General features: G+C 40.1%; 2 protein-coding genes and 1 long non-coding RNA gene across 7 annotated transcripts in view; 2 read left to right on the forward strand and 1 right to left on the reverse strand.

Moving 5' to 3' along the window:
- Window positions 1-1,785, forward strand: part of LOC105711697 (uncharacterized) — a 148,001-nt gene extending 146,216 nt beyond the window's left edge. For both annotated transcript variants that reach the window (XR_001106121.3, XR_010340476.1), the window contains one exon: window positions 1,104-1,785. This is a non-coding gene — a long non-coding RNA (uncharacterized LOC105711697). The remainder of the gene's footprint in view (window positions 1-1,103) is intronic.
- A 2,949-nt stretch (window positions 1,786-4,734) lies between these two features.
- LOC105711701 (translation initiation factor IF-2) lies at window positions 4,735-5,621 on the reverse strand. Its single transcript, XM_021668012.2, is given in 3 exon segments — window positions 4,735-5,381; window positions 5,384-5,505; window positions 5,507-5,621. Coding segments are annotated over 3 exon segments (873 nt in total). The 5' UTR covers window positions 5,611-5,621.
- RALGPS2 (Ral GEF with PH domain and SH3 binding motif 2) overlaps window positions 4,759-14,552 on the forward strand; it is a 170,418-nt gene continuing 160,624 nt past the window's right edge. For all 4 annotated transcript variants that reach the window (XM_064370634.1, XM_064370636.1, XM_012444543.3 and 1 more), the window contains exon 1: window positions 4,759-4,828. The gene's annotated coding sequence lies outside the window, so the exon portion shown is untranslated. The remainder of the gene's footprint in view (window positions 4,829-14,552) is intronic.

Genomic DNA, 14,552 nt, shown 5'->3' on the forward strand with positions numbered 1-14,552 from the left:
TATATATGTGTATGTGTATTTTTTTGGAACCATATATTATCTTAGTATATATTATCTAAGAATAGAGACATAACCACAGGACAGTTACCAATTTCAGTGACTTTAACATAATATTTTTATCTAATCAATCTACCATCAGTTTTCCAATTAACTGAATAATGTTCTATATAGCATTTTTTTCTTCCTCCAGGAAGAATCCAGTCTAGTATTTCATATTATATTTAGTTGTCATGGCTCTTCAGCTGGAATATTTTCATAGCCTTTGTCTTTTATGACACTGACATCTTTGAAGGATACAGCACCCCTACCCCTTTTAAAAAACAAAACAGAACATTCCACACTTGGGATTTGTCTGATGTCTCCTCATTAGATTCCCCATTTCCTCATTAGATGCTGTGTCTTCAGGGAATCACATCTGGAGGCAAATAAGGTCCATCTGTCCTTCATTTGTGATGTTAATTTTGATTACCTGGTAAGGGTTTTGTCCAATTTATCCAGTGTATGTATAATTACTCCTTTCCTTTCAACAATAAGAAGTCTATGGAAAAATACTCTAAGATCATGCAAATATCTTGTTCCTCATCAACATTTCTTTCTATGTTTAGATATAAGATGGTTTTTGCCTTACCCAATCTTTGCCCTAAATGGTTGCAACATGATGATTTTCTAACTTCAACAATCTCTCAACACTCCACCATAAGCAAGAGTATTTCCTTTTTCTCCATTTGTTTTTTCAATTAATTATTGGTATGCATTTATGAATTCCTGTTTTTTTAAATCTAACCTATTTTAACATGTAAGATATATAAAAAGGAAACTACAGAGATGAACACTTGACCAAGATCCTTTCCTTTCATTAAATATAAAGAATAATACCTAAAAATGTTATAAAGGAAGTAGAATACACTAATAATTCACTTATCTGGAAAAAAGTTGGTAAATGTAATAATCTAAAATATATCAGAAAATATCAAAGCAAGTGAAATGTCTTTATAGTAAGTAAATGCTCCAAAAATATCAGAGTTGTTTTAGCCGTTTCTTATGTTATATGCTTATTTATTTATTTACTTATTTTGAGACAGAGTTTTGCTCTTGTTGCCCAGGCTGGAGTGAAATGGTGAGATCTACGTTCACTGCAACCTCAGTAAGCAAATAAATACCTGCGGCTCAACACCCCACATAGAGTTGCCCCTGTGAGATGCAGCTAACTGTAAATGTAAACTGTAAAATTAATATGGTACTCAGATTTGAATGGACTGTTGATTATCTCTGTTGCTGGTATCTTGAGACCTGTGGCACATCTCTCTTGATTGGGAATTACGGCAGGCTCTCCTTGTACCATAGTGTCAATTTTCTGGAAAATGTCTGTCTAGCCCTTGGAAGTTCCCTTACCTGTCTTTTCCCTCAAAGTGAATTTTGGGTATGTGAACTTTGCCTATATTTTAAATTGTAACATTGTAAACATAACCAACAAAGTTCTTCAAAATGTCCAGCCACTATATATATTTGAAAAAAGAGATTAAAGGTTAGAGAAATAACAAAGGTATATGTTATTACTGAAATTCTTTTGGCTGTAATAGAATCAGGTGTTATTGAAAAAATAAGCCTTCTTACCATGCCAGTTTGATTTTGTTTTGACAGCTGTAATGAACTGTGCTACTTGATGATTGGTTTATTGCAGTGGTGGTCTCTTTGAACTGTTTGTTCTATATCTAAATTAGTTCATTGGCTTATCCCTTGGAAATAATTTTGATGGATAGTAATAAAACTATTACATAATGGTGATCTCTGTGAAATGACTTTTAAGCATATTGAATTCTTATTGATTCCTATTTTATATAATGGCATTTCTATTTTATACATAAGTACTTTTTGTTATACTAAGACTTTGCATAGTTCTTGTATTTTGGCAAAAGCAAATGGAATCCATAAAGCAACATACAGAATTTAATTGTGATGAAAGTGCTCTGGTAAAGAAAATTTGGTGCTGGTCTTCTTTAAGTGTAAAAAGCCACAGCTTCAATTTATTTATCAATGAATGGGAAGGGACACTGATTTTATAAAAGATATTGAGGAAAAACTTTTTTCTATATTTTCATATACAAATTATTTTTTTCTTTCTATTTTATTTTATTTTATTTTATTTTTTTTGAGACAGAATCTCCCTGTCACCTAGGCTGAAGTGCAGTGGTATGACCTTGGCTTACTGCAACCTCTGCCTCCCTGGTTCAAGTGATTCTCCTGCCTCAGCCTCCTGAGTAACTGGGATTACAGGCGCTTACAACCATGCCTGGCTAATTTTTATATTTTTAGTAGAGATCAGCTTCACCATGTTGGTCAGGCTGGTCTCAAACTCCTGACCTCACCTGATCTGCCCACCTCAGCCTCCCAAAGTGCTAGGATTACAGGTGTGAGCCACCTTGCCCGGCCTATATACAAATTCTTAATCTTATCAAATTCACAAATTTGAACTTAACACTCCTCCTCCTCCTCCTCCTTCTTCTTATTGAGATGGAGTCTCACTCTGTCACCAGGTTGGAGTGCAGTGGTGCAATCTTGGCTCACTGCAACCTCCACCTCTGAGGTTCAAGTGATTCTGCTGCCTCAGACTCCTGAGTAGCTAGGATTACAGGCTCCTGCCACCACACACAGCTAATTTTGTATTTTTGGTAGAGATGGGTTTTCACCATGTTGGCCAAGATGGTCTTGATCTCTTGACCTCATGACCAACCAACTCGGCTTCCCAAAGTGCTGGGATTACAGGCATGAGCCACGACGCCCAGCCAACACAACTCGTAAGGTTAATAAAAGTATTGTTTTATAAGTTATCAATGTGAGAAACAGATTTTGGGTAATTATTCAAACTCAAATTAAGTAGGCATAATAGTTTGGTATATCCATGGCCTTGCTCATGAGTCATATGGTTTTTTCTCTTCAAAGTCTATAAAAACTTCACTGCTTTTATAATAAACTGTGAAAATTATTGGCAGATGTAGGGACACTAGCTCATTTATATCTATGAAACCCTAATTCAAGTTTCAAGTAATTGTAAGACATTTAATATAGAATTCTGTTCCTCAGTTTTCCTATTTCTTAAAAGCAATTAATTATGTGTGATAATGGTATATATATTTGTTGTATGTATTATTGTTGGCATATAGCCAAAGACATTTTCCTTAATCTCTTAGTAACACTTAAAAAAGACTAAACATTTGCCCAACTCAGTAACTGGAAGGGGTTTTTCCTCCAAGTGCTAATTCAGTTTGTTGTTTCTTTGGGACTTGAAGCAATGAACATCCATGGGAAAACTTTCTGTATACATAATTCATTTCTCTCCTTTTTACCAATCTTCTTTTTTGTTTTCTTTTTTGGACTCTTGCCATTTGAAACATTGTGGGGGGGTAATTTTTTTTTTCTTTTTTTGATTGCTCTACTTCTAGTGATTTCGTCATGATTCAAGACTTTCTTTGAAAATAAAATGGAATAAAAATGAAACAATATGAACTTTGTTGCCTATTCTCGTTGTTTTTCTTTTTGACTTAACTTTGGGTCGGGGTGCTTTAAAGAAACAACCCTATTTGCGAGAAAGGGGTTGAAGGGCATTCTAGCTTCCCCAACATAAAGGACTATGACACAAGGCAATCAAAGGAGGAAACAATTAGCATTCTCCAACGTTCAAGATTAATCAGTTCTATTTAGCGGTTATTAAAGGGAAGAAAGAAACCAAATGGGAATAGTGAATTCTTGGTCCTTTCACGTTTTACACTTAATGCTGGTACACAGTATTCTTTCCACATTCTACTGCACATTGCCTAGAGAAAGAACGGCAGATCATCAAAATAATTATCCATTTCCAAATGGTCTAATGACAGCAGATACAAAGGCGGCTCACTTAAAACCTTTGGTTAACAGTCACACTGCATCACATGGTGCTAAAGTAGGCCACCCATATAGTGCACCCTCTGAAACAACACCTTTCCGCCCAATTTCTGTCATTTGCTCCTTAAGTGAAGGGTAGTACCCTGCGTAACATCTACAAAGGCCTACTTCCAACACTTCCTGAATCTTAATGTGTGAGGATATTGATCACTATAATTTATGATCTTATCTACGGCAGTGGGGTGACTCTCCATATTTGGAGCCCCCTCATCTGTCCGCAGTGACTTCTAAAAACATCGCTGGCGTGGGCTGGATGTTTGATCTTGGGGCCAAGTGTTTCCAGACTTTGTTCTCTGGCCTTAAAGGTGAAGAGTCGGGCTGAAGGCCACAGACACCACGGAGGATTTCATCGCAGAGGGCCCCGTGCTGGGAGCGGGTGGCCGGGAGGTGGCGGATGCCCCACCTGTCTGTCCATCCTCCTACCCCTCCCCGACCCCTTGTTTGGCCGTTGGGAGCCCCTCCTTTCAGAAGGCGCCGGGCGGTGGGATTGCGGCTTGCTGCGCGCCCGGCGCACACCGATCCCTGGCAGCAGCTGGGCTCCGCGGGGCGGAAGAGCGGCGGGCGGGAAGCGCGCGGGGAAGACCCTACAGGCTGCGGCGCTCAGGGCCCCCGCGAGCGCGCCCCCGCGCGCGGCTCTGCCCCGCCCGCTTGACGCGCGCCCCCGCCAGGTCCGCTCTCTTCCCCAACCCCCGGCGCGGACGGGGTGGTTCCAGCTCACTCTCCTCCCCCGAGCGGCGGCGGCGGCGGCGGGCGCTGAATGAGAGACGGTGACTCTTCGGGTCGGCGAGCGCTATCCTAGGCGGCGGCGGCGGCGGCGGCGGCCGTGGCGGCGAAGCGTGAGGCCGGCGTTGTCTTTCCATCCTCTGAGGAGACGGCCGCGGCTGCACAGGTCGGTGGGCTCAGGCCGCAGGGCGCTGCGGGGGACGAAGGGTGGGTGCGCGGCGCCCCCCGGGCAACGCGGGGAATGGCGGCGGCTCCGGCGCTGCGGAGTGTGGTTCTCCCTGCCGCGGGCCCCGGGTCTGCTCGCCCTGCGCGCAGGGAGGGGGCTGCAGAGCTCGGGCTGAGGGAGAAGGGCGCTGGGGGGCGCGCCTCCCTCGGCCGCGGGTTCTCGGAGTCGGAGCGGCCGTGGCGTCCCCGCTCGGGGGCGCCGTACTGAAGCCGGGGTCGCGGCGACCCCCCGAACCCGCCTCCCTTTCCCTCCTGGGTGGCGGAAGCCCCCAGCCTCCGACCGCGCTGTTCTGGCGCCCAGCGGCGCCTCAACCTCCCTTCAGGTGAGCTCAAGCCTGGACCTCGGAGCCAGGACCAGCCGAAGCCGGGCCACACCCCCTCCCCTGCCCCCGGCGGCTGCGCCCAGAAGCCTGGCCGCAGAGTTGGCCGCCCGCGAACCCGCGGACTCGCGGTCAGGGTGACCTGTTGCAGAGCGGCCCGCAGCCCGAGCGGCTCCGCCAGCTCCGGCCCCGGAGGGGCTGCGTCCTCCGCTGGCCTTGGGCCGGGCGAGTGGCCCGGGTGTGGGACAGGGGCCGCAGCCCTAGGTCGGCTTGCTGTACAGCCAAGAACTGGGCCATAGAAAAAAGGAGATTCCGAACGTATCTCATCAGACACTTGCAAAGCCGGGAGATCTGTCTGCAAATATCCAGAATTGCATTGCAGTATCGGATTAGGTAGGCTCATAAACACTGTGCTTTGGAGGTGATTTGGAAGAAACACGAGCCACGAGCGAGGAGCTAATTTCTGGAAAATAACCGTAAACCTGTGCAGAGCGAATTATCCACCCTCCCCCAGGTCCCCCCCACCGAAGCTCTTTTCCTGTAGCTGTGTGTTGTGTAGACGCAGGCCAGTTTCAGTGTACGTGGGCGTGTTTGGGAAGAAGCTGCGAGCTGATAGGAGGTACCTAGTACAAATGTTAATTTGTTTAAGCTGGGAGGGGTAAGGGAGGAGGAAGAAAGGGCACTGATGTTAGCTGTGGAGGAGGGGCAATTAAAATACTAAATTTCTGTTTTAAAAAAAAAAACCACTAAAAGAAATATCTAATGCCCAATGTGTATTTAAGCCCATAAATTGGAAACACACAGGCAGCAGTTAATTGAGCTTTATTGTTTATGCTCCCTGGATTTTTTTCCCCCCAACACTTTAGTTGCTATAGACAGCCTTGTTTCCTTACCAGTGTTTCTGAATTGACTTGGGTATTCTTCTGTATGCACCATCAGATCGACTCTGTTTAAGTTTCTTTGAAAATGACCATCAGAATTTTAGGAAACTTTTCAGTCCGTGTTTGCAGAATATTGCAGTTGTACAGATCATAGCTTGCTCACTATGAAGCCTGTCCCACTTGAGATAATTATGCTTGTACAAGTGCTATAGAATCTTACATATAAGTGTATTACTGTTACTGCTAAATGTCTAACTTTAGAATTATAAGGAAACTTCCGATACTGAACATCCAAACAGTGTTAACATCCAAAGCTCTAACTCAAGCCTTGTAGACATAAAGTTTATTATGTAGCTTCAAAGGTCTTTTTAGGCAGATCTAAATATCAAAATTTAAGGGCATTAATGCCATTTGGGATCAGTAATTTCAATGTATTTATTTTGAGCCTAGTTCATTTTTTCTTTTTAAAATTTAGCATAATTTTTAAACGGTAAGATGTGCATTTTTCCCTATTATATTCCTCCTTCCTTCCTTCCTCCCTTCCTCCCTCCCTCCCTCCCTTCCTTCCTTCCTCCCTCCCTCCCTTCCTTCCTTCCTTTTTTAAGATGGGTTCTCCTTATTTGGCTCAGGCTGGTCTCAAACTCCTGAGCTCAAGCGATCCTCCCGCCTCAGGCTCCCAAGTAGCTGGGACTACAGACGTGCGCCACTGTGCCTTATTCCACTTTTCATTGAATTAAGGAATTTGACTTGAAGAAATACTTTGGGGCACAATTCTGGAATTACTATTTAGTTTGCCTAAATTTTTCCAGATTGCAACATAAATTTGAGGATAGCACTTGCATTGTCAAGACACAACATGCTTTTTTTTTTTTTTTTTGAGACGGAGTTTCGCTCTTGTTTCCCAGGCTGGAGCGCAATGGCGCGATCTCGGCTCACCGCAATCTCCGCCTCCTGGATTCAGGCAATTCTCCTGCCTCAGCCTCCTGAGTAGCTGGGATTACAGGCACGCGCCACCGTGCCCAGCTAATTTTTTGTATTAGTAGAGACGGGGTTTCACCATGTTGACCAGGATGGTCTCGATCTCTTGACCTCGTGATCCACCCGCCTCGGCCTCCCAAAGTGCTGGGATTACAGGCTTGAGCCACCGCGCCCGGCCATGCTTTTCTAATATTTATTTGTAATACTAGAAAGAATACAACAAATTTTCCTGAGAGAAAATATAACTAAAAAAATTGGCTTTGTGAGTGAGATACATATGTGAGTAATGCATTTGTGTATGTGTGTTTAAATACTTGGTATGAATCTTATGTCATTAGAGTTGAGTGTAGTGAATGATAGATAAATAGGTGAAATTGCCCTATTGCAATGTAAAACACTTAAGCTTTTTCCAGAGGCTCAGTTCATTCATTCTACACATATTTATTGTAGTGCCAGTTAGTCCCCTAAAGGTTGGGGACATAACAGGGAAAGAGACAGGTCTGTGCCCTGATGGAGCTTAAATGATAAGTGGTTTATATTAAATATGTTAGTTTGAAAGTTTAAGAAGTAGAAACTCCTCTGATAACTTTTTGGTTAAGGATATTGTTTTTTTCTTTCTGAAAATAATGGGAATTATTGCCTAGCAGACAAAAACATTAAGACAGTTGTTTTTAAAATATGCCTGTGTTTATATACTTTGGGTGTCTGGTTCCCAAGTATACCAAAGGTAAATATTCTACCTAAAGTCAGATGATGCATAGTTTACATGTGGTTAGACAGCCTTATTCCTTTGGTTTTTATAGTTAAATGAAATGTTTGCTGAAAATATTCTCTCTTGGCACTTACTTATAAGGGAATCTAAATTTCTTTTTTGGTCTAAAATTTTAAAATACCACCTTTTTTTTCTTCTGGCCGACTGTGAGTGAACCAGTTCCTTGACAATCTGATTTTTCAGAAAATTTTAAATAACTTTTAAACCTTAAACTATTAAGTGTAAAAGTACTGCTTTTTTTTTTTTTTTTTTTTTTTTTTTTTGGCTATATAAAATAGACACATAGTTTGGTTTACTTTTAATTTTAATGATACACGGTATTTTGAGAATAAGATATATTAAAATGTATCCTATTTTTTGAATATGAGATGTGTACCGACTGTATTTGGAATAAAATTATCACTCTAATCTTAATGTTTTTTTTAAGTTAATTTTCAATGAAAGATAATTCGAATAGCTTGAAACTACCTCAGCCTGAGTGAGGTTCCTTGGAGAAGAAAAATGAATGTATTGCATTATCCCATAAATTGTTTCTTTAAATGTGTCTTAAATTTCCTATTGATCCCTCTTTAGTGAGAGAATAAAGATTGGGTATGATACATTTTACTAATGTGGAATTAATCTGGAATTTTTTTTTTATTTAATGTCTTGAGCTTTTGATTTAGGAAAACTTTTAACTACATAGAGAAACACTGGAATTTAAAATGTGTTTCATTTACCTATTCTATGGAAAGGAAAAGTTTGAATATAAATTTACATAGTCACTTTACTAAGTAGCTAGTTAGGGATATGGGAAGGATCTATATATACACACAGGTATAGGGATATAGCAGTGTTCACATGACTTAGCTTGAGGAGGCTTGGCAATTTATTTCATTACAGAGAAACGTTTGGTACTGGCTTTTGAATAATACATTGCTTTCGAATGCGAGAGACTTGAATCTCCCATCTTGAATTTAATTGATAGTTTTCTGTTACTTCACTTACATGACCCTTTTTTCAGAACAGATTTTCTTTAGTTTAATTTCCTTTTGGTAACTTTCAAGAAAGAGTATATGAAGAGGTAAAATTTTTGAGATGTTTGTATTGCTGAAAATATTTTCCTTCTATCTTGACACCTGGTTGATAATTTGGCAGGGATAGATATAGAATTCCAAGGTGAAATCATTTTTTCTCCAAAATTTAACAGATTATTATAGTTTTCTAGTTTGTTTGTTTGTTTGTTTTTTTGAGATGGTGTCTCACTGTCACCCAGGCTGGAGTGCAGTGGTGCGATCTTGGCTCAGTGCAACCTCTGCCTCCTGGGTTAAAGTGATCCTCCTGCCTCAGCCTCCCAAGTAGCTGAGATCACAAGCATACGCTGCCACACCTGGCTAATTTTTGTGTTTTCAATAGAGACAGGTTTCACCGTGTTGACCACGCTAGTCTCAAACTCCTGACCTCAAGTGATCCGCCCACCTCAGCCTCTCAGAGTGCTGTGATTACAGGTGTGAGCCACCGCGCCTGGCCTGATTTTCTAGTTTGAAGTGGTTGCTAAAAAGTCTTATGCCATTCAAAATCTTTATCCTTCATATGTGACCTGGCCTTAAGATCTTTTCTTTGTCATCAGTATATTTGATCTGTCCCTGATATTTTATATATCTTGTATGGATTTTACTTTGTATCTTCTGCACTGAGCTTAGTGGGCCCTTTCAACCAGCAATGTCCATGATTATATGGAGAGGAGAGATGATCTAGTTCAGAGGTCAGCAGACTTTTTCTTTGAAGGTTAGGTAGTATTTTAGGCATTTTAGGCAATACAATTCATTACTGCTACTCAGCTTTGCTGTTGTCAAATGAAAGTAGGCATAAGCAGTGTGGACTGTGATTTGCTAACACCTGATCTTATACAGGCAGAAGGATTAACCTTTGCTTTACCCAGGAGTAGGAAGAGTTACTATAGAAATAGGAGAGAAGACAAAATATATGGATGGACACATGACGGTAGTAGATTGAGAGCGTTCTCATCTGAGTGTTTCAATTTATCTTTGTGTATAGAAGCCAAGCTCATCATCTGAGAGTTAGGAAGAATGGGAATATGTATTAGAAGTTTGAGAAGGAATAATCCATGACGTAGTCATCTGTCAGAGAGTAAAAAAGTGAAAAGGAGGGAAATAGAGTATGATTGTCAGGCAGCAGTAAGGGCTCAGTTGAGATACATGATTCTGAATTTCATGTTCCTGATTTTAATAGGAGTACCTTTAACATATCATCATTAATTATAATGCCTTACTGTTGGTTTTGATAAATAACTTAATACTTTTGGTAGATAGGATTAAATACTTTCTCATATTAGTTTTCTAAGAGATTTTTATTTAAAAAAAATCAAGTGTTGAATTCATCAAATGCTTTTTCTTTGAAGGTAGAGATGATCATCTTTTCCATTAATCTGTTAATAGGATGTGTTACATTAATAGATTATCTCCTGTTGAACCATCTTTGCATTCCTGAGTTAAACCCTGTTTAGCAGTGGTGCATTTTTCTCCCTATGCTGCTGAATTTGACTTGCCAGTGTCTTAGAATTCTTTAAGATCTACATTTATCAGTGAGATTTGTATGGGTGTATTTTGAATTCAAAGTTAACGCTGACTTCATGAAATAAATTGTGAAGCTTTCTTTTTGCCCCCATTATCAGAAATAGTTCTGTAACATAGGCATTCTTTGCTCCTTGAAGGAACATAGATTTAATGTGAAAATTTCTAGAACAAAACATAGAAAAATATCTGTATGACCCTGTTGGAGGCAGTCTTTTTAAACAAGGATGCAAAAAGTACTAACCAGAAAAGAAAAGATTGTATTTCTTTTTTGAGACGGAGTCTTGCTTTGTCACAAGGCTCGAGTGCAGTGGCGAAATCTCGGCTCACTGCAACCTCCACCTCCTGGGTTCAGGCGATTCTTCGCCTCAGCCTCCTGAGTAGCTGGGACCACAGGCGCATGCCACCACGCCCGGATAATATTTTTGTATTTTTAGTAGAGATGGGATTTCACCGTGTTGGCCAGGATGGTCTCTATCTCTTGATCTCGTGATCCGCCCGCCTTGGCCTCCCAAAGTGCTGGGATTACAGGTGTGAGCCACTACACCCGGCCAAGACTGTATTTCATTAAATAAGAACATCTATTCATTAAAGAATACTATTAAGAGAACAAAAAGGCAAGTAAGTAACACACTAGAAAGGACAATGCTTGCAATACTTAGATTTATTAGAGGACTTGTATCCAGAGTATATTTTAAAATATGCAAATTAATACAAAAGAATTCAGGCAACCCAGTTTTAAAACAAATGGCCAAAAAACTGGAACAGGCATCTAGAAGATGAGAATTGTTCAGATGGCCAAGGTTAAAAAGTACTGATACATAATTTTCAGAAAACTGCAAATTAAAACTATAATGTGATACCACTACATACCCACCAGAATGGTGTTAATAAAACAATCTGAAATACGAAGTGTTGACAAGAATGTAGAGCATTTGGAACCCTTATACATTTCAAGTGGGTTTGAAAATTGATACAGCCACTTTGGAAAATTCTTTGGCAGCATTTGCTTAAGCTGTATCTGTGTATGCCCTGTGATCCAGCAATTTAATGTCTGGGCATAGACTTAATAGAAATCAGTATATATGTGCATCAGAAGACATGTACATTAGATGAAAACAGAGGGGTAAATCTTTATGACCTTGGAATGGGTAAACAACTTTTAGATATGACACCAAGTGACATCAAAAGCGGGAGCAACAAAACAAAAAAGAGGTAAATTGGACTTGAAAATTGAAATTTTTGTGCTTCAAAGGATGCCATCAAGAAAGTGAAAAGACAATACACAGAACTGGAGAAAATATTTGCAAGTCATATCTAACAAGAAACTTGTAGTCAGAATGTATAAACACTCATAACTCAGTAATAAAAAGACAACTCAACTTAAAAACAGGCAGAGGAGCTGAATAGAAATTTCTCAAAGATAAACAAATGGTCAATAAGCACATGAAAAGATGCTTGACATTACTAGCTGTCAGGAAAGTGAAATCAAAACCATAGTGAGATACCACTTCACACCACTAGGATAACTTGAATGAAAAAGTTAGTAAGTGTAGGCAAGAATGTTAAGAAGTTGGGATCTTCATATACTGGTGGGAATGTAAAGGGATGTAGCTTATTTAGAAGACCATGTGGCATTTCTTCAAATAATTTAACATAGAGTTACCATATGACCCAGGGGTTCCTCTCCTACAACAGTGGATAGAGGTAGAAAATGGATTAGTGGCTTAGGGCAGTAGCAGGGGTAGGGGGTGGTAGCTAAAGGGTATGGATTTCTTTCTGAGATGATGAAAATGTTCTAAAATTGACTGTGTTGATGGTTGTACATATCTATGAATATACTATAAACCATTGACTTGTACACTTTAAATGGGTGACTTGTACGCAATGTCATTTATATCTCAGTAAAGCTTTATGTTAAAGGTAGGAAAAATAATCAGTGATGTGACAGTGTTGCCATAATATTTGAGAAGAGCAGGATGCAGAGGGATATACTAAGTATTTGTATGAAGCAAACAACAGCAAAACCTTTATGTCTGTATGTGTTTGCACGATCTTGTAAGGTGGAAACAGTTGCACACTAAATGTAAATGTTCATTTCCTTGTTGGTCTAAAATAGGGAGAGGGAGAGAAAAAAGGAAGAAAATAACTAAAAGAAAGAGTTGATTTAGACATATAACAAGATCTCAGTCGTGCAAACTATAAATGTGAAAAATGTTAAGAGTAGTTGTCTGTGTGGTAGGATAGCAGATTTTTTTTCTTCATTATTTTCTGATTGTTTGATCCTTTTTATTTTATTAATAGAAGTAGCTAAAATGAAATTAAGAGGTAATAAAATAAAAATAAGTTATGAAACCGCCAAAACCATAGCAAATAGGGCATGTCCATAGCAGCTTCATAATACTCCCAGCTGGAAACAACCCAAATGTCTGTCAACAACAAAAAAATGGGATAAATAATTTGTTGTATAGCCTTATAGTGTTAACACTGTACAGTAGTGGATAAGAATGAACTGTGGCTATACTCGGCAAACATGGGTGAATATCACAGATAAGATGTTGAGCAAAAGAAACCAGACACAAAAGAGTACATACTCCATGACTTCATTTACATAAAGTTTTGGTCAAGGTCATACTCGTGTATGGTGATAGAAGCATGAGCACGGTATTTAGGGGTTAGGGCAGAAGGATAAGAGGAACAACAAAGAGGGATCTTCTAGAGTGCTGAAAATGTCTGTATTTTTTTTTTTTTTTTTTTTTTTGAGACGGAGTTTCGCTCTTGTTACCCAGGCTGGAGTGCAATGGCGCGATCTCGGCTCACCGCAACCTCCGCCTCCTGGGTTCAGGCAATTCTCCTGCCTCAGTCTCCTGAGTAGCTGGGATTACAGGCACGCACCACCATACCCAGCTAATTTTTAGTAGAGACGGGGTTTCACCATGTTGACCAGGATGGTCTCGATCTCTTGACCTCGTGATCCACCCGCCTCGGCCTCCCAAAGTGCTGGGATTACAGGCGTGAGCCACCGCGCCCGGCATACGTCTGTATTTTTATTTGATTGGTGGTTACATGGGTGTCTATATGGTAAAATTCATCGAACAGAACACCTTAGATATGTACATTGTATTTGTATATCTCAAAAAAAGTAAAACAGATAAAACTGTAAAAAAAAATAAGCAAAAAAATTCTTGTACTTATATAAAAAGTCTTTGTATACTTCTGGGGATAACTGTATTGCATTCAAAGATAGTTTCTGTCTTCTATCATCTTTAATGGTTGCATTGTATTGTGTGAATTATCATCATTTAAACTCTTGATGAGCATTTAGGTGGTTTCTTTTAGACAGTATTAACAGTGATAGAGTTTACATCTTTTTTTGTAGCTCTTCTGTACTTACAGAGTTTCCTTTTATGAATTTCTAAAAAGGGAGTTATTTGGAGCTTAAGTATGTTTTCATACCTGCTTATGGTGTACATGTTTGTTTCTCTGTGCCCTTATTTACTTGGCAGTTAGCTTTAAAAACAATACATAACACTATGTCTGTCTTTCTGTCTGTCTGTCTGTCTATCTATACACACACACACACACACACACACACAGATGAGTTCTGTAATAAGTGCTGTCTAATTGTTTTAATTTTTTTTTTTTTTTGAAATAGAGTCTCACTCTGTCGCCCAGCCTGGAGTGTAGTGGCATGATCTCAGCTCACTGAAGCCTCTGCCTCCTGGGTTCAAGTGATTCTCCTGCTCAGCCTCCCAAGTAGCTGGGATTACAGGAACCCGCCACCATGCCTGGCTAAATTTTGTATTTTCAGTAGGGTCGGAGTTTCACCATGTTGGCCAGGCTGGTCTTGAACTCCTGACCTCAAGTGATCCACCCACCTCTGCCTCCCAAAGTGCTGGGATTACAGATGTGAGCCACTGTGCCTGACCTTAATTTGCATTTTAAACATTTTCAATGAAATTACCGCTTTTTTATGTGTGATATTATACAACTTTCTTCAGTTTCCTCTTCACATTCTACCCCCTCCTTTTTTTTTTGCTTAATCTTTTAAAAGTCTTTTAATGAAATAGTTATACAAAAAAGTATACAGAGTCAGGCGCAGTGGCTCACACCTGTAATCTCAGCACTTTGGGAGGCCAAG

This window comes from Aotus nancymaae, unplaced genomic scaffold (assembly GCF_030222135.1).
Source record: "Aotus nancymaae isolate 86718 unplaced genomic scaffold, 86718_ANA_hifiasm-v0.15.2.pri h1tg000108l, whole genome shotgun sequence".
NCBI classification, from domain to species: Eukaryota; Metazoa; Chordata; class Mammalia; order Primates; family Aotidae; genus Aotus; species Aotus nancymaae.